The sequence below is a fragment of the Sciurus vulgaris genome, assembly GCF_902686455.1.
Source record: "Sciurus vulgaris genome assembly, chromosome: 12".
In the NCBI taxonomy this organism is placed as follows: Eukaryota; Metazoa; Chordata; class Mammalia; order Rodentia; family Sciuridae; genus Sciurus; species Sciurus vulgaris.
Genome location: NC_136473.1, coordinates 81,302,901 through 81,327,292, shown reverse-complemented (window position 1 = coordinate 81,327,292; position 24,392 = coordinate 81,302,901). Strand labels below are relative to the sequence as shown.

General features: G+C 48.8%; 1 protein-coding gene across 1 annotated transcript in view; it reads left to right on the top strand.

Annotated features, from left to right (window-relative positions):
* The window catches only part of LGR6 (leucine rich repeat containing G protein-coupled receptor 6), a 120,988-nt gene that overhangs the window by 66,285 nt on the left and 30,311 nt on the right, over positions 1-24,392 (top strand). The window contains exons 6-7 of the mRNA XM_079106021.1: positions 12,194-12,409; positions 16,961-17,032. Coding sequence (XP_078962147.1) covers positions 12,194-12,409; positions 16,961-17,032 — 288 coding nt within the window. The remainder of the gene's footprint in view (positions 1-12,193; positions 12,410-16,960; positions 17,033-24,392) is intronic.

The following is a 24,392-nucleotide window of genomic DNA, read 5'->3' as shown; positions in this document are numbered from 1 at the left end:
CATGTCTTCACTCTGGCTTTGGCCAAGTCAAACCAGGGACCAGGATTCCCTGGTTCAGAGGGGTCCATTCAGCTCTCATTTCTATGACTATGGTCTCTTCTCAGAAAGCACTTCTCTGAATAGTGTTAGAAGTGCCCATAACTTTTTTTCTTTTTTTGTGGTGCTGAGGATGGAACCCAGGACCTGGCACATGCTAGGCAAGTACTCTTCCACAGAGCTACACCCCCAGCTCAGTGTCCATTAATTTATCAATAAGAAGTGCAGACCAAACATCCAATGTGAGCATGTTTTGGGAAAAGATGACCCCAAAATCAAAGTGGACATTTGGGTCAAACCATTTAAAGCTGCAAAGCTGGCGTTTCCTTCCTCCACCTCTTCTGACAATCTTCCCAGCACTTGGCCCCTGAGATCCCTGCATTCCAAGTCTGTCTCATTTTCAGAAACTTCTCTCAAAAAGCTGTTCTCTACTAAATGCTTACTGAATAATACTTGCCAGATTTTTAAAAGAACAATAGCAGGCAGCTTCTATATTCTAAAAAAGGAATATTGTCCAAATGGTGGATCTTAGTCATCTTGAGATGCTCATGGGGCATGGCGTGGAGTTGGCTGCCTAGGTTTCTGCATGACGTCACACGCTTATAAGTTGGCCTGTTCAGCAAGCTCCCTGTCTTGGGGACTCAGGGACACAGAACAGAAGAAATTTGTCCAAAGAAAGCTTCGAGTCTTAGAAGGACAGAGCCACAAGGTCTCTTAAGCTAACCCATCCTTATACAGGTGTAGAAACTAAGCCCAGAGAGGGCAAGAAGAGGTACCTGAAGTAACAGAGCTCCACCGGAGTTGTCTTTCTCAGTCTTAAACCTCCCCACTGCTGCGAGTCAAAGTTCAGATCCATCAAGCCCTCAGGAGCCAGCAGACGCTCTTCCCCCAGGCTTGATCTTCTTTCCTCACTCTCCACCTCAGCAGCACCTCTACTCCCTGGACATACTCTCCCACACTGGGCTTTGGTCAGCATCTCTGCACATACTCTTCTTTCTGCCAGAACTGCTCACTCCCCTGCCCATGTGCTGAAAATTCAGGTATTCTTCAACTGTCACCTCTTCTAGGAAAAAAAAAAAAAGTCACCTCTTCCAGGAAGCCTGTCTTGCCCCCTTCCTGGCCTAATGATTTGCATCATTCTTTTTGTTCCCTTGACTCTAGGCACACATCACACGCAGTCACACTCCCCCTGCCCTCTGACACACGAGCGTACACACACTGCATCACCATTGGTTGTTTATTTGTTTATCTTTATAAATGTACTGTGAGTTCCTCAAGAGCTGGAACCAAATCTCAATATATCTCTGTATCCCTAATGCATTGCATGGAGCCTCCCTAGTGTCTTAGGGCTGTTTAGGACGGTAGCCACTAACTGCATGTGTCCATTAAAATGAGTGAAATTCAGTTTCTGAGTAGTCAGCCACATTGGAAGTGCTCGATACCTACATGTGCCTAAGGGCTACGATTTTGGATACCATCTCTCTCACCACAGAGCTCTGTTGGACAGTGTTGCCTCTGAGGAGACCAGAGGCATACAGCACCCTACATGCCTCCATGGCAGGTCTGAGGAGTCCTTTGCTGCTCTCACTACACACACAGGCCCTGGTACCTGGCACAGAGAAGGTGCTTGAAGGGAACTTCCTGGAATGGGGTGTGGAGTATCATCACATGGGTTCTGGGTTTGTTTACTATTTCTAGGTCCTGTTTGGGGTGCAGCTCCAAAGCCTGGTTCCCTAAGGGCCTCTGCTGGTTCTACTCCTCTTAGCTGAGAGATGTCTTTCCATAGGAAGGGAAGGGCCTTTCAGGACAAGCTCTGGTGCTCAAGTCTTAATAAAGGAAAGCTTTACGGAAAGCCCAAATTGTGTTGTAGGCACTTGAATATGAAGAGCCCTCGTTCAAGGGTTACCCAGCTCTTCCCTCCAGTACTCTAAACCATCCTAGAACAGGGATGCACTGGCTGAGGGTAAGGATGGTCTTCCCTACCACCTGCCTCCTGTGGCCCCCTGACCTGGGGTAGTGGGGCATACTTCACACACACATCACATATGATGTTCTAGAATTGTGGGCCCTGAGAACCCTTTGTTCTGTGCAGCTGAGGACTATGGGGTATGTGCATACATGGGGTCTTGGCCAGACAGTTTGGGAAAACTAATGTCCTTTTCCTTGGTTCCTCCCACCTCCCCCGACTCTACCTTCTCCACTTTCCTGGGCCCTGTCTCCCAGGACCCTTACCTCCTCATATGAAGACAGCTCTGACTCATGCACTTGAAACAGGCATCCCACCACCTCCTGCCTTCTGCCTTAACCTTCCGACCCAGTCTCAACCCTGTGACTTGGATCGCCTTCCAAAAATACAACTCAACCCGTGATCTACCGTGTCCAGCCGCTTCCCATGCACTTCTCAAATGTCACCTATTCACTAAGTACCTTCCTGTTCTGGGTTCTGCTTATGCTGTTATTTCTGCCTCATGTGTTCTTTCGCTCCTTAATACTGGCCCTTCAGAAAACTACTCCCGTCTTGGGAATCAGCTGCAGCTTCACTTCCTCTGGGAGGCCTTCCTGAATTTCCCACAGGTGGAAAGAGTGGGTCCCGGCTTTGAGAGTGTTTTCCACACACTCAGAAAATGTGTCTCAGTGTCGCCACGGTTTAAAGCTGTGGAGTCAGATCGATGGCTCCACCTCCCTGAGCCTCCTCTTCTGCAGGCAAAGTGGGAATAACAGTGTGCCTAGTCCCTAGAGCTGGGGAAGTTCAAATATGACGAAATGTGTAAAACGCTCAGCACACCTGCGGGCAGCTATTTCTCACTACACGCTTGCTAAGGCTTTTATGCTGTTTTATTAACTAATAAAGTAAATGATCTAAGAGCTTTTGTGGAGGGGATCCTGTGTTACTCAAGTTGGGACCCCAGACTGAGCATAGTGCGGGCATGAGAGTGGGCATTTAGTGAACGTTTATTGGGATTTAATCAATCAATTGATCCCAGCTGTAAAGAGGGGCATTTCAGGGGACCTGATAGGCACGGGGGGAGAGATCTGGGGGCAGTAGAGTCTTTATGGAGCCCTCAAGAAACCATGAAGGGCCTTTTCAGGAGGCAAGCTGTGGTCTCTGCAAGGGGAGCTTGACACGGTGTCATTGCGTGCAAAGGCGAGGAGTACCTGGGCCTAAGGGGGCTGTGTTGTGGGCGCAGCCTGCTTGCTCTCCAGTTGAACAAGCCCTCCTGCCAAGCAGGGCCAGGGCATGCCATGGGCAAGGAGTACCTCCACCTTGGGGCCCCATGACCCTCCCAGTTGGCAATTGGCACTAGTGCCCCTCCTCACCACTCTGCAGGTGCCAGCCTGCTCCTTGCTGGAACCCTCGCCTTCCCTGGCAGGCTCCTGGTCAGGGCTGTTGGTTCCTCCAGGCAACCAACGGCTCCCACGTGAAATATTTTCCCTACAGAATAACCATTTCCATAGTGAGGGGCTGGCGATATAGCTCAGTTGGTAGTGTGCTTACCTCGCAAGCATAAGGCCCGGGTTCAATCCCCAACACTGCAAAAATTAAAAAAAAAAAAAAAAAAAGCAATCCCAGAGTGGCTGCTTTTTTTTTGATATCCTCTCCAATTTGTCCTGTCTTTTCCTCCTCTCCAAAACATGAGCCCGGACTCCTTTTCTCTCCTCTCTTCCTTCCCGCATGACCTACTGAAAGTCAGTTCTGTGCCTATACTGTGCTGGGGCAAGATTTAGAGATGAAAATCCAGCCTTCTATTTGGCCCAGGGCAGATAATCAACAACTGCCTGTCAAATGAGCAGTCCCTGTCCTCGAGGTCTCTCCCCTGCCAACCTCTCCCTCCCTCTCTCAGTCACAGGAGAAGGCCTGGTCCACAACCTTTAAGAAGTTTCGGGCTCAGGAGCAGGACCGACTTCACGGATCTGAGCCTGCATACTGCTCAGGGCCCTGACCTCAGAAGGGCCTGGCCTTGGTTAGCACTGTTATTGCCATCTTGAAATTCTTAATAATTTTGAACAAGGGTTTTGCATTCTCATTTTGTGTTTGGTCCTGCAAATTATGTAGCCGGTCCTACTCAGGAGAATAGACAGCTTCAAAGAGAGAAGGAGGCCAACAAACTGGGGCAAGAAGCGGGCAGAGAAGCCCATGGAGGACAGAGGACTAAGGACTCCCTCCTCTGAACTTTCAATCTGAAATGAAACCTTGCCCCTCCTTTCTCTGCAAAAAAAACCTGATGGGCTGATGTGGGGAAGGAACAGCCCAAGTCCTACGATTGGCAGAAGATATTGTCTTAGGATGGAGGGACCATGCTGTGGGGTGATGGGAACTCTGGAGGCCCCGTCTGCCTCTTGCTGGATGAGCAGGGGAGCTTCCTGCTGGATGAGCCCCAGCCTCCTTCAGTCCCATCTCTCCTCATGAATTCTGGTCCTCAGCCTCTGTCTTCTCCTGAGGGCCTCAGTCCTACCACTGTGTCTTCTTGTATCAAAGGCTCAGAGCTGGACAGGGGAAGAAGTCATGGCTGACCTGAGTGAAACAAAGACAAGGGCGCCTGCCTTCTTCCCCTGCTCTCCTCCTGGTCTTCTTTGAGATCCATTGGCCTTTAGAGTCAAAGTCAGCTCACAAAGTGGGTACTGTGTGCCAGCCCTGGAGCTCTGTATGCATGGTTTCTTTTAAATGAATACCTGGCAACAACCATGGGTCAGTTGGTGGTCTACTACTAGTCCCAAATGTCCCTTCTGTCTTGACTAATAGCTGGTGGGATACCAGATGGATTAGAGAAAGAAATTCTAGAAAGGGCCCATTAGATCAATCTAGGCATCTGTGTGATGTAAGAGCTCCCTGGTTTCGAAAGAGAAATATGTCTCCTGCAGTATTTCTGTCCTGCTATCACTTTGAGGAAGCCAGATTGGTAGAGTAGAAAGAGTTGCTGACTTTGAGTCCCAGCCTACCACCCAACTGGGACATTTCTTTCAGTTTCTTAGGCCATCAGCCTCCTCATGTGAGTGAGTCTGGCAGATCCCTTCAGGTTCTGATATAATGTGATTCTAGATTTGCACTATTGTCCTTCTGGGTCACTATCAGCAAGAAACTTCCTGATGGCTAACCTAAAGCTCTTCTGCTATATCTTGCTCCCTGTTAGGTCCTCATCTCACTTTAGTCAAGTGGGACCAGGTCTTCATGTCCCCAGCAATCTGCAAAGTCCTATAGCCAGATGACTTTCACACCACCCACCCCTTGGGGGGTGGAGGGAGGAGCCCCCACCCTTCACTCCTTCCCACCTACTCCAGATGCAGCCCTAGGCTGGGGGAGCGTGAGGAGCAGTTTGGCCCTGCTGTTCCTCCAGAGCTCAGGCAAGCCTGAACTGGCCCACGAGGGCCCTGCTAATCTACCCTATTACCGTAGGTAAGAATTATAATCAGAAAGCACTCAAGGGGCCAAGGCCCACGTGGGAGAAAGAGAAGCGCTGTTGATTTTATTCCAGAGCTTAATTGGTATAATTGCTCTCTTCCTTCTGCCAAACCAGAGTTGGGATCGGCCCTCCCACCTGCCGACGGGGAGCTGCTCAGAAAGATCTCTTAGTCTCAAATGGCGGATTCTGCCGGCTGCTCGGAGGCTCCTTCGGCTCCCTTCCAACCCCGCATGGCAGGAGAACTCAGGGTCCACCTACCTCAGAGGACTGGGGACCCTAGTGGAGCCTGAACCCTGGCTCAAGGGGCCTGGGAGGGTTTCTTCAGCGATCACCCCGTCCCACCAGGAGGACTGGTAGGGGGAGATGGGAGGGACTTCTCTGCAGCCAACGTGCTGACCCTTGGTGGACCCTGAGAATCAGAGGATCCTGGAGTGGGGAGAGGGGAGAAGGTAGAAGCTGGCATTGCTCCTGTCCCCCTGCTGCTGCCTGCCGCTCTTCCCTGGGCTCCCTGCAGAGTCCACAAAGGGTGTTTTGTCCTTACAGTCAAAACTACCAGGACCTGTCATTGTCAGGTACCCAATTCTTCCCTGGGGACCCCAGAGCTCATCTGGATAGCCTCCGTGTTAGAAGGGGAGAAGGAAAGGAGGTACAGTCGAGAAACTAGTGCCACAGAAGGGGATCTGTGGCTAGATCTGCCCAAAGGTTAGGTCCACACTCCATCGGTGCTCACAGGAGCTCCCTGGTCCAGAGCTGGTAGATGAAATACAAATCTTAGCCAAGCACAGTGGTGCACACCTCAAACCCAGCTACTTGGAAACTGAGGCAGGAGAATCACAAGTTCAAGACCAGCCTGAGCACTTAGTGAGACCCTATCTCAATAAAAATAAGCTAGAAAAACAAAAAAGGCTGTGGATGTAGCTCAGTGGTAGAGTGCCCCTGGGTTTGATCTCTGGTAATAAATAAACAAATAAATAAATGAACAAATCTTGTATGGGACCTACTTGTACTAAAAAGCTTTCTTCTTTTATTTGAAATTTAGATTTCACTGGGCATTGTCCCAAATGTTGCATGGAACATAATTTATGCTAAAAGTCACTTGTTATTTACTGAAATTCAAATTTAAATGGGCAGCATGTATTTTTCTTCCCTCTGTCTGGCAATGCTTCTTCAGCTCTCTGTCTCACTGCTGAGTCTACCTGGCCGGAAGACCTGGACTCCCTGTTCACCCCCCACACACATTTGGGCCTGACTGATCCCCTCTGGGTGCACCTCCCACCCTCTTCATTGCCAGCCTGGGGCCATTTTCCCATCCACGAGCAGCAACAGGGTTGCAGGCACCTTTCCTCCTCAGCCCTCTGCTCTACCTCCCTGCTCCAGAAGAGGTCCAAGCCAGGGCTCTCCCTGCTAGAGCAGAAAGAAGCCTGGAGTTCCATGCAGCCTCGCCTTCCCTAAGTGGAGAAGCAGAAGCCTGCCCTGAGCAGGGGCCATGCAGATCCAGTCTGTACAAGTGGCCCTCCCTAAGCTCTCCAGCCTGTGTAGGTCACCCAAATGCAGAAGGTGGGCTGATCAGAACCCCAGGTTACATGGGCGAGCACCAGTGCCTGTGTGCAGGCACACATGCGCTCACACGCGTGTAGTCGAGTGGAAGAAGTGACTTCCTGTCTATCTCATAGCACTTTCCCACGAGCATCTGTAGGGCGCTCTGCTCAGTTCAGTCATAGCCTCTGGCCTGGTTTCCTGGACCTGCTCAAATAGGTGAGCAGGTTCTCACTCCTGCCCACTTGGTGCATCTCAGTACCAGCATCACATGATGCGGAGCCCCATAGATTTTGGTTCCAGAGAGCCTAGGTCCACAACCTAACTCTGTGGCTACTAGCTGTGTGACCTGGGGCAGCTTAATCTCTCTATAAAATGGAGTTAATGAGAGCTACCTCAGCATGGTGTTGTACCTCAGTGTTTGTACCTGGCACTGTTCTTGGCATATGACAAGGGCTCAATAAATAGAAACAATGATAATGACTCGTGTCATGGTTGTCACTGTAGAGTTGCTCCTAGCCCAGGGCTTCAGGGAAGAAGGGACCACACTCCTTGGGGAGTTAGACTCTGCAGCTCTGTGAATTGACCCATTAGGTAAGCAGTTGTGGAAGGCAAGGCTCAGACCTGTCAAGCCAGGCCCCGGTCCAGCCCTCTGGCCCCCACATGCAGTGGGTTGCTGGGTCTTCTTCACCTTAACTAGTAAGGATTTGTCTGGACTCTGGGCCACTTCCCCTGCCCACACCATCCTTGCATTTTCCTGCCTTAAGACCCTCACTCATGATTCCCTCTTCCTACTTCTCATGGTCTAAACCTTCCCTTTCCTTAAGAAAGTCATCTCAGAAGCTTTCTTTATGGTGGTCCTAAGCAGGACCCAGGACTTAGGTATCTGTCTATGATCCCAAGGAAAAGTTGGAACCAATATGGTACCCCCACTGAGAAGGCCTCCCCAGTGTCAGGAGAGTGTGGACATCTCCTGGCGACAGGAGAAAGAGGTAGGGATAAGAGCTCCTGCAGTGATTGCATGGTCTCCTCCAGGTTCCGAGTATGCTTGTCAGGCCATCAGTTTGGGGATTGGAGGCAGGGAATTCAAGGGCATTCGACTACTCATTTATTCGAAAGCTGTCTGTCAACTAGGCATTGTGTTAGTGCTGGGAATTCAGAACTGAACAGAGAGCCTGCTGGATGGGTGGAGTCCTCACCTTCTGGAGAAATTGATGGTCAAATCTAAGAACAATGTCTCTCAGGATCAGCTGATTGATAACCACAGGAAGAAATGGTCTTCTACCTCCTCATTCAGTCTTCCTCTCTTACCCAAGTGTCTATAGTCATTATACCAGAGCATCTGAAGCTCTGGGAAGATCTGGTTCAGTGCTTTAAAACATGCACGTCTGTCTGTCTGTCTGTCTCCCTCTCTTTCTTCTCCTCCTCCTCTTCCTTCTCAGCTCTTATGTCCTGAGAAGCTTTCTTCTGCCATGTCTTTCCACCATGATATTCTGCCTCACCTTGTGCCCAGAGCTATGGAGTGGGTCCATCATGAACTGAACCTCAGAAACTGGTGACCCTGGAATGTGCTCCTATTGTTTTTGATGCCCGTACCAAGTTTCTCAAAAGGCAAACAAATCAACTTTGGCAAAACAATACATGCTAACTCTTGCTGCAGAGACCAGAGTCAGAGTCTTATGGAAGCGGATAAGCCTCAGAGTCAGCTACCAATGAAGTATTGAGTGCCCTAGCTACCACCACAAGGAGTAGAGGGACACCTCCAGTCACTCCACAGAATCCTGAGACATAACAAGCAGCTGCTTTAGATTTGAGTGGTTAGTTATGCAGTAGTAATTGACTGAAACAATAATATTATCAGTTAATTTGTACTCATCTCTTTTTTAAAAATTTCTGTGACTATATGTGCATTATTTAATTAGCTTCTACCTAAGGAGTTATTTTGCTTATTTACCCTAATAACATTGCAATGGATATCACATTTAATACTAACACTATTAAACAATTTAATTTTTTAAAAAGATTCTAAAACATGAATGCACTTGTGAATCAATGAATCATCTGAAAGTTATATTAAAATCCAGGTTGTGCTTTAGTAAGTCTGGAGTGGGGCCTAAGATTCTGCATTTCTAATAAGCTCCCAGGTGATGAAGCTGATCATCCATGTGTCACATGCTGTGAAGCAAAGTCCTAGGCCTAGAGGAAAATCAGATGTGTCCACTGTTGCCCCAGTAGGAGTGGGATGATGGGGCCAGATGACCAAATTGGGTTACATAACCCTAGGCCTCCATGGGGTGGTCAGGCAGGTACGTAAGTGCCTGAGACTGTTGATGGGGCAGGGGTGAGGTATTCTGGGAGTGGTCCATGTTGGTGTAGCACATAAGTGATAATTTTTTGGAGGGCGCCAGTGATTGCCTAATGGTTAGGGATGTGTACTTTGGAGCTGGATTGTCTGGGTTTGGATCCCATCTCTACTATATACCAGATGTTTGACCTTAGGCAAGTTATTTAACCTCTACATACCTCATTTTTTTTTTTCATTTGCAAAGTGTGAACCTTGCACATTGAGAAAATAAAATAAATGACTTGATCCTTGAAAACTTCTTAGACCATAAGTGCACACTCAATTAAAGAGTGGGGGGCTTTAATTACATAAAGAACTGAGATTCAAACAGGGCTATGCGGTGGAGAACTGCTCACTCGGCTCTGTTCCACCACAGTCAGGGTCCAGGCAGGGCAGTTCTGCCTTCTAAGTATCTGCTGGTGTGAACAGTAAGGGGAGTGGAGCTCTTTCAAATAATACCATGTCTATGGCTGTCTGAGCTGCTTGGTGATGCAGTAATAACGAAGGCCAGGCAGTGTCTCGGTTTCCTGTGTGGGTGGTTGTCATTTTCCAGGCTTGGTTTTCTGAATAGGCAGGAGATAGGAATAAGTTGACACAGATAAGACATCTGTTGTTTCTGACTGGTTAGGAGCCCAAGTACACTGGGTGTGGGGCTGGGCTGAGTGGGTACTTTGTGCAGGAAAGGAAACAAAGAAGGGGCTAAACAAAGAAGGAAAGGAAACAAAGAAGGGATGCTAAAAAGTCCCCTAGAACCTCTGCATTACTTTACTGTGCCAGAAAGCCTGCCAGGCCAGCCCTGTGCTACCCAGGACAGAGCAACAGGGATTACCATTAGAAGAGGGTACTTTTGGGAACTGGACACTATATCAGTCAGATTCACTTCTTGAGTTTCTAGAGCAAATGATATGAGTATGGCTGACCTTCTGGACATAATCATTATGGAAAGCAACTGTCTCTTTGCTAATCTTCTGCCTCCACTAGTTCCTATGCGGTACTATAGGTTTTCTATGCGGTTTCCTAGGGGATCTTTCTAAAGCAAAAATCTAGCTTAAAACTCTTCAGGAGCTCCCCATTTCCTGTAACATGGCATTGCTTATAAGACCCTTTACGCTTCACTGTACACTTCTCTCATGCTTCCCTTCATTCCTCCTTCTGGAAGCACTGCCTGTATGCTTTAGATCCCCTACGAGGCTACACTCCCTGCATGTGATTCCCACATGCTGTTCCCTCTGCTTAGAGCTCTTTTCGCTCCTTTTCCCCTGACCAGTCCTACTTGGCCATCAGTTCTCAGTGTGAACACTACTTTCTCCAGGAGGCTATCCCTGACGCCAGGGAGGAAGTGCCGTGCTGCTTCATTGAGACTCTCAGTCTGGCTCCCACTGGCCCATGAGCTCCATGCGGAAGGACACAGACGCTTTCTTCTTAGCAGCTGGCATTTCTCAAACACTGTCTCTGGGACAGAATTGTTAGGGTTTTCTATGAAGTTTCCTAGAAGCTCCCATTGTAGCCTCTTTTGAGGAGGTGGTCCCCACACCTTTCTGTGCCTAGAAACACCTGGAACTTTCTTTGGGGACATATTTCCAGGTCCCACCCCAGTCCTTCTGAACTCTCCCAGGGAGGGGTCGGGAGTATGTATTTTCACAAATACCCCCAGATGATTAACCAGTCAGACCTCATCAAGGGTGTATGGTGACCACCAAAGGACCGTGTCTGATGTGACCGTGTCTGGTGTGAGAGGTGCTTACTGAGGAGTTTTTGGTTTCATCAGGTCAGGTTTGATGTGGGTGGGAGGTCTTCCCTAATTGCAGCTTTCAAGGGATTCCCTGGTCAGTTTGCACTCACTGCCAAGGCTGTATGCCAGTGTGTCCACCCATAGCTCCTGGGGTGCATCAGACTTGACAGGGAGGGCACTGGTAAAATGACTTAGGAAAGAGAAAGATGCACTGCTGGACCTTCTACAAATTGATCTATACTGTTGGGATGATAAAGTCACCTTGTCCACCCTTCATACTGTTCAGGCCAAGACCCCTTCAAGATAATAAAGTCAGGAGTAGATCCACTGGTCACAGGTCAGTTTATTTAGGTTCCATGGGACCAGCTGCATAGGGTGATAGCCTAAGTCCCAGACTAGGAGGCAGAGACACTAGCAAACTGATAAAAGATAGCATAACTTTTGCCCAACTGTGAAAAGCAAAGACAGGCAGTCTCCTTGTTTTGCTGAGCAGCTAAGATCTACAGACCACATCAGAAATCCTTATGTCACCCTGGAATCTCTTGTTGTGCACAGACAAGACCATCTACCATCTGTTGACCTATTCTGAGAAGCAGCAAATGAAGGATTTCAAGTGCATCAACCTCCAGGACTTTGACAGAAGCCCCCATAAACTATGGTGTCCTTAAGGGGACAAGGAGCAAGTGGTGCTAGGTGTGGCTCATGTCTTAGGGAAGGCATTTTTCTTTGGTTGAGTTCAGAAGGAGATTTCCCACTGTCAATGGTGGAGACATCTCTATTATATGGCCTTGAAGTTGGCAAGGTGGAGGAAAACAATGTCACACTCAGGAGAGCCATGACATAGATTTGGAAGCCTGGGGGAGGGGTGGTGAGGGAAATACGGGTTATCCACAAATGGGCTATGGGCTCGGCTATGGGTCTGAGAGGAGGAGTTGGGATCATAGATAGAAATGTATGGCATAAAGGAACAAGAGTAGTAGCTTGACATGAAGGCCAGACAGAGGAACATGAAGAAGTGGGATACGTGATTAGTAGTGGCCAAGTTAAGACTTGAGTCTCCGGGTTGTTTAGAGACCCTGTTGGAGAACCAAAGGTTGATCTGCAGCCTGTCCTGCATTGACACCTCTTCATCCTCTCTCCCACCAGGCGCCTAGATGCCAACCTCATCTCTCTGGTCCCAGAAAGGAGCTTTGAGGGGCTGTCCTCCCTCCGCCACCTCTGGCTGGACGACAATGCACTCACGGAGATCCCCGTCAGGGCCCTCAACAATCTTCCTGCCCTGCAGGCCATGACCCTGGCCCTCAACCGCATCAGCCACATCCCTGACTACGCCTTCCAGAACCTCACCAGTCTTGTGGTGCTGTGAGTGCTGGCCCCACCCTGGCTGGGTCCTCCTGGGCCTGGAGGCTGCATGTTTTCTGAAGTTGAATCAGAAACCTGGCTAGCTTTGTTCTTCTCTGCATGTTGCTGAACATCCTGATCTCTGTTTCTTCTTTGTAAGAAGGATGAGGATGTCCATTCTCCACTGACTATATAGTATTATCATGAAGTCAAATGACATTAGACCTATTGAGGTGCTCTGAGAGTCACTACAATGCCAGAATACTATAAGCAGAAAATAGGAATTAAGTTATCATTTTCTCTCTATGCACATATAGTAGCCATACCATACTGGTAGGACAGAAGTCAAGAATTCCTTAAATGATTTCTGCCATATTTGATGATCAAATGATGCAGTCATATGCTGTGGCACAGGGATAGGATAAATGCACCTCGTTCCCCAGGCCTAAAGAAGCAAAGACAAGCCATCACGTATAATTAGACAGCAAAGCCCCATCAGGGTAATTATCTGGGAGATAGCATCCCTGGCAGGAATTGGGGACTGGGGTTAACGCTGCCTTCCCAGTGGGAACTTTAGAGTGCAAATTAGCTACCAGCTAATTGCTATGAATGATTGGTAAGTTCATAGGGTAATTACTAAGGGCTTGGAGGTCACATGTAATTGCTTTGGGTTACACACTAATTGCTACAGGAACATGTGTGTGAGTGACTCTGCTAAATGGCAACATTACTTCCCCTGCTCTTGGAAATCTGGTGTGATTTTCCAAGCCAGGGAATGAATGATGCTTAGTTCCATTTGAGAGATGAAAAGACAGGCACCAATTTGTTTGTCTAATTCTCTGTCCTGAGAGATTAGAGAATCAAGATGAATATCCTTATGGAGCACATATTTCTTTCAAGATGACCACACCTTTCCCATTTCTGGGAGTTGATGACAAGTTTCTGGAAGGTCAGCAGAACAAGGTGATTGGTCTCAGCTTTGATGAGACCAATATCTCTGTGACATCATGAGGGAATGAGGTCAGATCTTCGTGAGGGACTGCTGGAAGATTGAGAACTTCATCGTGGTCAGATCTTCGTGAGGGACTGCTGGAAGATTGAGAACTTCATCGTGGGTCTCAGACATGTAGACAGCAGCAGGCACTTACAGAGCACTCCTATGTGGATACTGAAGGGCCACAGAGGGATGACACACAGCTGTTTCCCTCAAGGGCCTTACAGTCTAGTTGAAATAGCAGAACAAATATGGGAACAGATAAATCAGGAAGTTGTATAACTGATGCTAACATGGCCAGTTGGCTAGTACAGATTCTTGGTAGCGTAAGAACAGAGGAGAGGCTGAAGTGATTATAGAGGGGGAAAGGAAGTTTCACGGAGAGGTTCAACTGGTCCTGGACCTGGAAAAATGGTGGATTTAGGTGAGCAAAGAGAATAAGAGCACTGAGATTGTGCAGAGGAAGTCAAGGGTGTTTGGCTGCCTGTGAATAGGTCAATTTGGCTGGAGCAGAGGATCCTCAGGCAGAGTGTGGAGAGGAGGTTGGTAATGGGAATTTGGGGACTCACAATGTCAGAGCAGCGAGTTTGATTTTTATCTGCCAGTGGGAGAGGGGAATTTGAAGTGTTTCAGACTAAAGTTTAAAAGGGAGTATTTTAGGTTAATATGAAGGATGGATGAGAACAAGGACAAATCAGATACAGGAAGATCTGTTCAGAGGCTCTTATACATTAAAGTTCAGTTTAGGGAGGTGACAGAAATGCTAGAAGGGAAGACTTGGCTGTAAGGAATGTTTTGAAGGGAAAATCGATCTGGTGTACTGGTTTCAGAGGATGGAAGACCAAGAGGAAAAGGAGTCAGACCTTCAAGGTTTGGCTGGGAGGCAGGAAGTTGTCATGAAGTCAGGCCTGTGAGAGAGCTAGGAGGCATGGGGACCCACTGGGCATAAGGAGGGACAAGGACTATAGTGGAAAACATACTGGTGCAGGAGCACAGCTGAAGCAGAACCAGACCCTTCCCACAGGAAGTGGGAAGAATGATGGAGTTTAGCGACAGTTGGGATAGAGGTGTGAGGAAAACAGAACAACAAAAAACCCCTCTGAAAGTGGGGAGTCTATTCCCAGAAAATGGGGGCTGATTTATTTACTGGAACAGAGGCTCCCTGTGGGTAGAAATTTGTTGCCCCCCTGGAGCTGACAGAGCTTTCAATCTCAAGGCTCACAAAGCTCCTGTCTCCTGCCACCCCAATCTGGGGATGAGTCCTGCCTGTGGCCTTTATATCTGAGCAACATCTTGGAGGCCAGCCTGATTTTGACCCCTTGGAAGCGATTTCCTTTTTTTTCTTTTTTGGTACTGAGGGTTGAACCCAGAGGCTCATAACCACTGAGCCATATACCCAATCCTTTTAAAAATATTTTATTTAGATACAGGGTCTCACTAAGTTGCTTAGGGCCACACTAAGTTGTTGAGGTTGGCTTTGAACTCACAATCCTCCTGCCTCAGCCACCCAAGCTGCTGGGATTACAGGGGTGCACCACCATATTTGGCTTGAAGATGTTTTTAAATTCTTGAACTTCAATAATGCAACTTGAATATGTCAACTGGATATTATCTATCCTGCATCTAGTTTGTTTGGAATGATGAATGCTTTTAAGCTTCAGATTTCATCTTCTCTCTTCCCAGAGAATTTTTTGTATTATGTATTTTGTATCAGTTTTGGATTGTCTCTTTCAGAAACATCAATTACCTGATTGACTCCCCTCTGCATCACCTTGATCAGTTACTGTTTTAACTATTTTATCGCCAGCTTTCTCTCTGACACTAAGTCAATTTCAGCAGTGATTATGCTGTTCCTTCTTTCAAATTTATTGACTAGATTTTTCTCTTAATAACGTAGTTTGGGTCATTTTTTTAAGTGTCATTTTCCTTTCATTTAAAAAGATTGTTTTGAAATACTGCTTGGGTTGCTTTGTAGCAGAAGGCGCATGTAATCGATGCCCTTCGGTTCCTCATTCGTTAGTGATATTTTCTTCTGTCTGGCGGTGCTTGGAGAGCTCGGCAGCATCGTCCTCGGGTTCTGTTGGTTCTCCCCTCCAAGCTGCAGTGTGTGGACTGAGTACAAAGGATGAATTAGGTTCTGTCCCCTTTTTTGTATCCTGGTGGGATGGTGAAGGGCAGGGTATGTTTTGAAGTGGCGTCCAATCTTCGTTAAGACTCCTTGGGCTCTACTCTCTCTGGCCAGATGGTGTTAAAAGTATGAGTTCATTCCCTCTGTTCAAAAATACCCTTGAGACCGAGCGCAGGAGTGCATTCCTGTAATCCCAGCTACTCAGAGACTGAGGCAGGAGGATCACAAGTTCAAAGCCGGCCTCAGCAACTTAGTGAGACCCTGTTCCAATATAAAAGAATAAAAAATATCAGAGATGTAGCTCAGTGGTAGAGCATCCCTGGGTTCAATCCCTGCTACCTGGGGAACACTCCCCACCAAAAACAACCCCAGAAACCCCAAAGTTCCCTTTGCTTTAAACTATTTCCTGAATTATATGAGTAGCCTGGAGACTTTATTTCACTTGTACCTTTTGGAAGCCAGAAGTAGAGAGGAAAAATAAGGACATTCAGATAGCTACTTCTCTTGGACTTGGGGGTTCTAGGGAGAGTTATTAGATTTTGCTTTCTCACCAGTTCTATTTCTGGGGAAAGGAGCTGATAAGCTGTAGAATGTTCCCTTGGACATCAGTTTTTGCTATATGCCTCGCTTGGCTTTGTTGCTATTGTTGATATTTGGAGTGGGGTGGGTTCTGGCTTTTGCTTTTTTTTTTTTTTTTTTTTTTTTTTTTTTTATTAGGAATTGGGAGAAGAAAATTCTGTCATTTATTTTCAGTTAGCTATTTATCTTGCAAACCTCTGCAAAACTGATCTCCTTCCTCTCCTCAAACCATACTTGCTCTGGTCAAGCCCATTCCCACCTGCCCCCTCTGGGCACACTCTTACCTGTGCCTGGACCGCTCCTCCCTCTCTCCCGGGGCTCACCTATCTTCCTGGCCCCGCTCTGGATCACCACCTCTGTAAGCCTTCCTTGGTTCCTCTGGCCTCACTGATCTCCCTGCTCTCTCAGCGTGTCTACGGCTCCCTCCGGCTGTTACAGAAAGCTTAGCCTTTAATTATGTGTTGTCTGTGCGGTCTGCTCTTGGCTCCCCTAAGTGTGTCTGGCCACTGAGTCAAGCTGGCTGGGTCCTAGGGAGCAGGGTCATAGAAGAAGCCTCAGATGTGAGCCCCTGTGACATCAGGCCTCTCCCAGTGCCTAGCAGGAAGCTCTAGGCCCTCCTTTCCCCTTTCACTTCAATAAGAAGTCAAAACAGAATAACCTGTGGCCAATGCAGCCCGGCAATGATGGCTTCAGAAGTCGGTCTTGCCTACTCCATTTGTCCCTGGATACAAAGTGTTAGACCTGGGGTCTAACCGGGCTCATTCTGTCCATGCTTCTGCCTCCGCTCTGCTAGGTTCACCACCTTGTGTTCCCGTCTGTTCTGGCCCTGGTGCAATGGCCTCATGCTGAGGTGTCTTTCCTCTCCACACAGGCATCTGCACAACAACCACATCCAGCATCTGGGGACCCACAGCTTCGAGGGGCTGCACAATCTGGAGACACTGTGAGTTGGGGAGTCCCCGCTCAAGCCCTGTCCTGCCTGGTGATGAGAACTGCATTCCTGGAGCGGGGGTGTGGGCATGGGGAAGGGCCAGCAGGGGCCAGTGGGAAGCTGAGCTGTGGCCCGGGGCTTACTCGCCCATGTGGCCTTCCCTGGCACTTTCTGTGGAATGGCATCAGAATGAATTCCTTCTTCCCTCAGGTGGGTGGAAGTGCCTGCGGGCATTCAGAGGGTCCCGGGGAGTGGGAATCTAGGATTCCTGCCAGCAGAGACCACCAAAAAAACCGCACAGTTTGGATAGAAAGGAGACCGCAGGGAGTATTAGGATATTAAGCCTGGGTACTAGACGGTTTGGGAGTAGGGCTGGGGCTGACTGGATGGCAGTTTTGACGTCTGTTTAAGGTGGCTGCTGACAGAAGGGAGAGTAATACCAGAGAGTAATGCCGGGACTGTTTGCCAACTGATCTAACCAGCTAAATGATTAATGGGGAGATGGCCCATTCAGCGCTCCAGCCCGACTATAAAAAGCACCCAAGCTGTTGACTCTTTAAAAGCCATATTATTCACACATCATCATCCTGGAATTCAGTTAAGGTCAAAACGCACCCAAAGCCTCCCATCACTTCCTCTGGAGTTCTGCCAGCCCCCACAGAGCGGGCTGAGTGGGCCCCAATTGAGCAAACAATTGGCCAGGCTCTGTAAGTGTGGCTGGCCATGTCAGCTGGGGTTCTTCAGGTCCCATGAGAGAGCCGGCTACCACTGCCACCTGACGCGGGCCTGGGAGAGGGGCACTGAGGAGAAAAGGACACCCCCCCCACCCCCTGTCACCAGGTGAGCCGCTGAAGGTGGGAAGGACTCACGGCATCAGGGGGACAGTTGCAGTTCCTGCCCCACCACATGTCCCCTCCCCCATAATCAGTTCCCCATTTTTCATTCACTCCCTGATCCCAAACACACACCCCAGAGCATCATTCCTGAGGTGAGGGATTTTCAAGAATCCAAAGCAGTGGAGGAGAAAATGCTGGAAGACAGTTTGTGACTGGGAAGCAGTGTGTTGTGGAAAACCATTTGGCAAAGTCTATCCCAAGAGGCCTGGGCTGTCGGCACGTGTGTTTGTGCAGGGCAGGGAGTGGGGGCCGAGAGCGAAGCTCCGCTCACTTGCCTGCGGAGGGGTTCCCAGGAGTGTGGCTGCTCTCTTGGGCTCAGCCTACAGCAGGACAAATGGCAGAGTGGGGCCCAGCTCCCAGCATCCTCACCCTTCAGCCAACTCACTGCAGAGGAGTCGGGTGTGGGGCGACGTGCCCTAGCCTGGAGTCAGGAACATCGGAACCTCCCCTGCCACTGTGTGTGACTTGGGCTAGGTGCCCCACCTCCCTGGCTGTCATAGACAGCTGGATGGTTAAAGTCCACCACCATAGGAAAAAACTGATGTCCAGGGAGGTGGTATGACTTGCCTAGAGCAACTCCCCAACTGGACAGAGCAAACCCAGGTTATCCCTAGGGTAGTGCCCTGCCATCCTCAACCACCTGGTCAAATGCGAATTGTGTGAACTTACTGTGTGCTGGGTTTGAGAGGCTCCTCAATATGAGAGATGGCCATTTCCTTGGGAGAGCCCTGGCCTCCATTAACCAGTCTCCTCCATGAGTCACAAGAACGCGTGGGCCATTCTCGGAGTTGCCTTTCAACAGTAGGTCAGGAAGGAATTCAATGCCATTGGCCTTGGAATGGGGTGGGGGGCTGTTTAATCTGCTGGGAAGTCAGGTGAGGAGGGGACATACACACTGGGTGTGGGTTGGCACTTCTAAAAAAGCCAGTAAGCAGCTGTTTCTTTCTTTTGGGGCACGCTGCCTAATTCTTTCTCAATTAGCCACTAGATTGCTGCACAAGGCACTTGGCTCAGCTGGTGCTGGCTGAGTCACAGAGCAATCCTGCCGCTAAGCACCCACAGGACCTTTCATCTATCTACAGGAGTGTTTGGCTCCAACACACAAGGCCCAGGGCTGCGCCCACTTTACAGATGGGAAAGCCAAGACCCAGAGACAAGGAACAGTTCTCCCACTTCACAGTGTGGAGGTAGAATAGCCAGGCGGCAAAGCCATTGGCAACAGAGAACCCAGGGTGCCAGGCCAGCTCCACCAGCAACATGACCTTTGTCAAGTCATTTCCTTCCAAGTCTTATAGTTTTCTGACCTGCAACACATGCCACCAATAACACCCACCTTACAGGGTTGACATCTGCATTAAATGAGATGATGTGTGTCAAGTTGTTACAGAGCCAGCAGCTGCATTAGAGCCTGCCCTGCGCTCCTTGCTCCTTCCCCGTCCCCTCTTCTGAGGGCCTTCATCTCTTCCCCACCCATGAGGGGTAAACCCTTCTTCCAACTTTTGATCTCCAATTAAAAAGGGGGAAAGTGTGTTCTTTATCCTCTATTCCCCAGAGCATTTTCTGGGGCGCCTGTAGGGGAAGCCAGATGTGGAGGGGGAGGAGTGGCTGGGTGAATGAAAGGAGAAAGAAATGATAGTCAAACCTTTTAATTGTTGCATAATTGGCACGCTCGGCAGCCTCGGTTATTACTCGGGAGCTTTCATGTGAGCTTCTCACTGGAAGGGTATTTCTCCCTCAGGCCTCGTAAATCTCTGCCACTTAGACCTCTCTCATCTCTGGCAGCAGAGGGAAGATCAAACCTCCACGGCTCGAGCTGTGGTTTGGCTCGAGCTGTGGTTTGGCTCATCTGTAGACTCCTCTTTGGAGGGAGAGGTCCCCCCAGCCTTACCACCTGGGGAGGAGGGGCCAGGTGTGGGCATGCACACTCGTGGCCACGCAGGCACCCTGAACGTGCACATGCAGTGCACTCACCACGTGGCTCCCGTCCCTTACAATCCTCACTCCACATAGATGCCCTCACCTCACGCTCAGCACAGCGCAGAGATGCCCACTGCAAACGCACCTGCAGAAACACAGCCTCTCATATACCCTCAGCTCTGCAGGCCAGGCTGCCTGGGTTCCAGCCCTGGGTCTGCCTCTGCAAGCTGGGTCTCACTTTCTTCACCTGCACAATCAGCTACCACAAAAGTAAGAGGGAGGGCTGGGGAGTGGCTCCCTGGTAGAGTGTTGGCTTAGCATGCATGAGGCCCTGGGTTCGATCCCCAGCACCACAAAAAGAAAGAAAGAAAAATCAAGGGGAAATAAGAATCATATACCAGGCTTTCTTAACTTCAAAGGAGCCAGGCAAATCTGAGCAAATCCAAGTTCTTTGGGCAGGGCCCCTGCTGGATAGCATAAATCCCACAGATGCCACATGAGGCCCTGGGAGACAAACTTTGCTGCTCTCTGAGGAAGCCTGGCCTCATAGGAAGAGGCCCCAGGGATGTTTCTCCCAATGTAGTTGTCACCATACCAGACTGTGCCTGGAAACCTCAGCCAGAGGCAGACAGGAGGTGCTCTGTCCTGCGTCCACAACTCCTTTCAGATCCCACAATGAAGATGACCCACCTGTTGGGAAATGATCAAAGATGGTCTAGCTTTCAGCCTATGAAGTAGCAATTTCTCCACTTTCCAGCTCATCTGGGTTAAGGAGAGGAATCATGATAAAGAACCACTGTGAGAAGTTTCTACCAGGAAATTTCAGGGACCACAAATCAGTTGTTAGGATCTCTAGATCAAAGCTTGGAATTACAGCCTTGGACACCCCATGCAACTGTCCTAGCCTGACAGCTTGGGATCCTCAAATTCCTGGTTATCCTTAAGAATGAAATGTGAGTGGGGAAGGTAAAGGGATGGCAGTGTAGCCCAGTGGGAGAGTGCTTGCCTAGCATGCATGTGGGTTAGATCCACAGCACCACAAAATCAAACCATCTAGCAATCCCAGTTGTGTTCTAAGGGGCCTCTATATCTGGAAACTTGATGTTTGCATCTGAGCTAGAACCCAGAGGGGGCAGGTCCCAGCATGCATGTGAGGATAACAGTGGCTCAATTCCTTCGGCCTGGGCAGTGATCTCCGGGCCTTGTTATAACCTTGTTAAACAAATCAGGTCCTACTGGAGACTGTGCTGGCTGGGCATTTTCCCTTGGAGGAGAGCCTGGGTCTTAGAACAGAAACATCCTGGCCACAGCTCCTTCTCTAAATCAGGACCAGCATTAAACAAGGGTCCAGGAGGGGAAGAGAGCAGGGCAGGAATTTATAGAATTCCTCATTATGAAACAAAATTGTACATTCCATGTCAAACCTTCACTAGTGACAGATGCCCCAGTGATTTTTTTCTGTGGAAAATGTGTACTTCAATAGCTATTGTGGCTAAAAAATGTTCCCCTGTATTTTTGTCATTGAAACCACAAATACCAACAGGTTTTACTCTCAACTGGCTCAGACTTGGCCCCCAAAATATCTGGTACCCCTAGTCGGGGCCTGATGGTAAACCTTTGGCTTGGAGCAGAACACAAGGCAGATTGCCACAAAAGTTCTTCTAGGGCTAAGGGCATCCTGGGGAAGATCAAGGATTAGATTTGAATTGGTAGATCTGGGTTCAAATCCTGATTCTGCTACCAACATGTGACATGTGCAAATCTCCTGGCCTGTCAAGAGTCTCAGTTTCCACAAATAGAAAATAAGGATGGTATTTAACAATTCAAAAGACTGTTGCCAGGATCAAATTAAATGAGATAATCCATAGGTGCTTCCTTTATGTTGGCTTTCTCTTTCCTACCCTCTCACTTAATGTTGGAGGGAACGTATCTGAAGCTGGCAGGGAGGTTTTTACCCAGAGGTGACTCATTTCCTCTCTAGGATGAATAGGAATTCCCAGGCAGTCAAGACATGACTACTGTATTAGTGTCCTGTGGCTTCCATAACAAACGACCACAAACTTAGTGGCTTAAGAAAACAGCAATTTATTCTCCCACAGTTCTAGAGGTCAAAAGGCCAAAATCAAGGTGTTGGCAGGGTTAGTTCTTTCTGCAGCGTTTGAGGCAGAATTTGTTCCATGCCTTTCTCCTGGCTTCTGGTAGCTGATGGCTGTGCTCAGCAGTCCTTGGTTTAGAGACTCATTCCTCCATGTTGGATGTGGTGGTACATCACTGCGATCCCAGCTACTTGGGTGGCTGAGGCAGGAGGATGCAGGTTCAAAGCCAGACCTTGTTGCAAAAGAAAAGAAAAGGACTGGGAATGTGGCTCAGTGGTAGAGCACCTGGGTTCACAATGCCATTTTTTCTGTGCCTCCTCTTCTTTTAAGAGTACTTATCAATGGATTCAGGACCCACCCTGTTGATCCAGGCTGATCTCATCTTGAGATCCTTCACTGAATTCCTTCTACAAAGGTTTTCTCTCCAAGGAAAGTCTCATTCACAGGCACCAGGGATGAGGATTTGGGCATAACTTTTGGGGAGGCTGGAGGTCAACTCCATATAGCTATGAACTGCCGGGCTCCCTAGCAGAGAGAACAGGCTAATGGGTAGACGGAGGACCAGATGAGTCTTGCCAATTTGCCTTCTTATCTCAAGGCAAGTGCAGAGCATCCTGAGCTAAAATCAATTCCCTGCCATTAGGAGAATTTGAAGTTTTTGTTCTCAAAGACTGTTTCCTCTCATTTCTCCCCCGACCCAAGCACTTTTTTTTTTTTTTTGGTATTTTATTAGAGACAGGGTCTCGCTGAGTTGCTCAGGGCCTTGCTAATTTGCTGAGACTGGCTTTGAAGTCTCAATCCCTCCTGCCTCAGCCTCCTGAGCCACTGGGATCATAGGCTTGCGCCACCACACCTGGCCCCCACCCAACTACTTATTGAAGAAGACAAGGCAGGGATTTTGTATCCTCGTGTTTCAGATGGGGAAGCTGAGGCAGAGTGGATGACTTGTCCAAGGCCACTCAGTTGATTAGGAGGCAGGATCAGAACTCAGATTTCTCTGCCTTTGGCCCGGTGAACATCAGATCACTCTGCCTCTTGAGGCTGAGAATCGAAGAACTCTAACCTCTCCAGCTCTTAATCATCTTATTTTTGTGGGTTTATTAGCTGCGAACTTGTGGGCTTTTGTGGCTTATAGAGGAATTTATTGTTCCATATAAAATCTTTTTTCTTCTGGCTTCCCCACAGAACCACTAATGACTTTTAACAGGCAAAAAATTGAGCTGTCCAGTGAGTTTGTCTTGTGTCCTGTGACTGTGACGAGTTATTAATAGTTCTTCCCAGTACAACATTCCCTTTCCCATCGTCCTGGTGTTGGGGGTAGCCAAGGTCGCTGCTCCTGTCTATGCTGCCCCTTCCTCCCCTGCTGGAAATGGGGCCAAAACTTCCATTCTAAACTCCACCCCCCACTCGCTCCCACAGGCACCCCCGCCAGCTGGTCTGGGATGGAGAGGGAAGGGAGGTTAGTGGGAGGGACACTTGGCCATGGAATCCTTAGCAGATGCCATGGAAGTTCAGGTCTTGCCCTTGTGTATCTGTAGGAAGGAGGAACTGGTAAGAATCGGCTATTGCCACTCTGTTTTCTGCTGCCTCTTTAGATTCACTCATTCCATGTTTACTGAGCTCCTAGTATGTGCCAGACCACCATCCTAGGCACTGGGGAAACATTTATGAACAACAAAAATGTAGCCCCTGCTATCACGGAGACTAAAGGATTCTAGACCAGAAATCTTGAGTTCCTTGAGACTTATCATGAGTGTACTTTTCCCAGCATTTCTGACCTCATCCCTAACCCCTTAACCTTGGTATGTCCCAGGGCTCATCTGCTATGTACACTCTTTCCCTCTGGGTTCCCTTCTGGTCCCAAGGCTTTCAATACTATAGATTCCTTGAAGACTCCAGCCCAGACCTCTCCCCAAGCTCCAGACTTAAGTGTCCTCTGGGCCGTCCCCTCACCTGTACTAGCTCAGGTGCTAGTACAGATGTCCCAAACTTTAACCTAGAGAAACGCCCTGACAGGGGCCAACCCACCAGGACGGTAAGTCAGCCTGCCTTGGGGCAAAGTCACCTTCGTACAAGCCAGTTACTCAGAACCTTGGGGCAAATTTAGAACAGAAAGTTAAAGCCAGGTATGGTGATGCCCTCCTGTAATCCAAGTGACTCCGGAGGCTGAAGCAGGAGGATCTCAAGTTCATGGTCAACATGGATAACTTAGGGACACCCTGTCTCAAAATTGAAAAACGTGCTGGAGACGTGGCTCAGTGGTTAAGTGCCCCTGAGTTCAATCCCCAGTACCAAAAGAAGAAGAAGAGGAAGAGGAGGAAGGAGGAGGAGGAATCCTGGAGGAGGAGGAAGAAGGAGAAGGAGGAAGGGGAGGAGGAGGAAGGGGAGGAGGAGGAGAAGGAGAAGAAGAGGAAGAGGAAGAAGAAGAAAGAAGAAGGAGGAGGAGAAGGAGAGGAAGAAGAA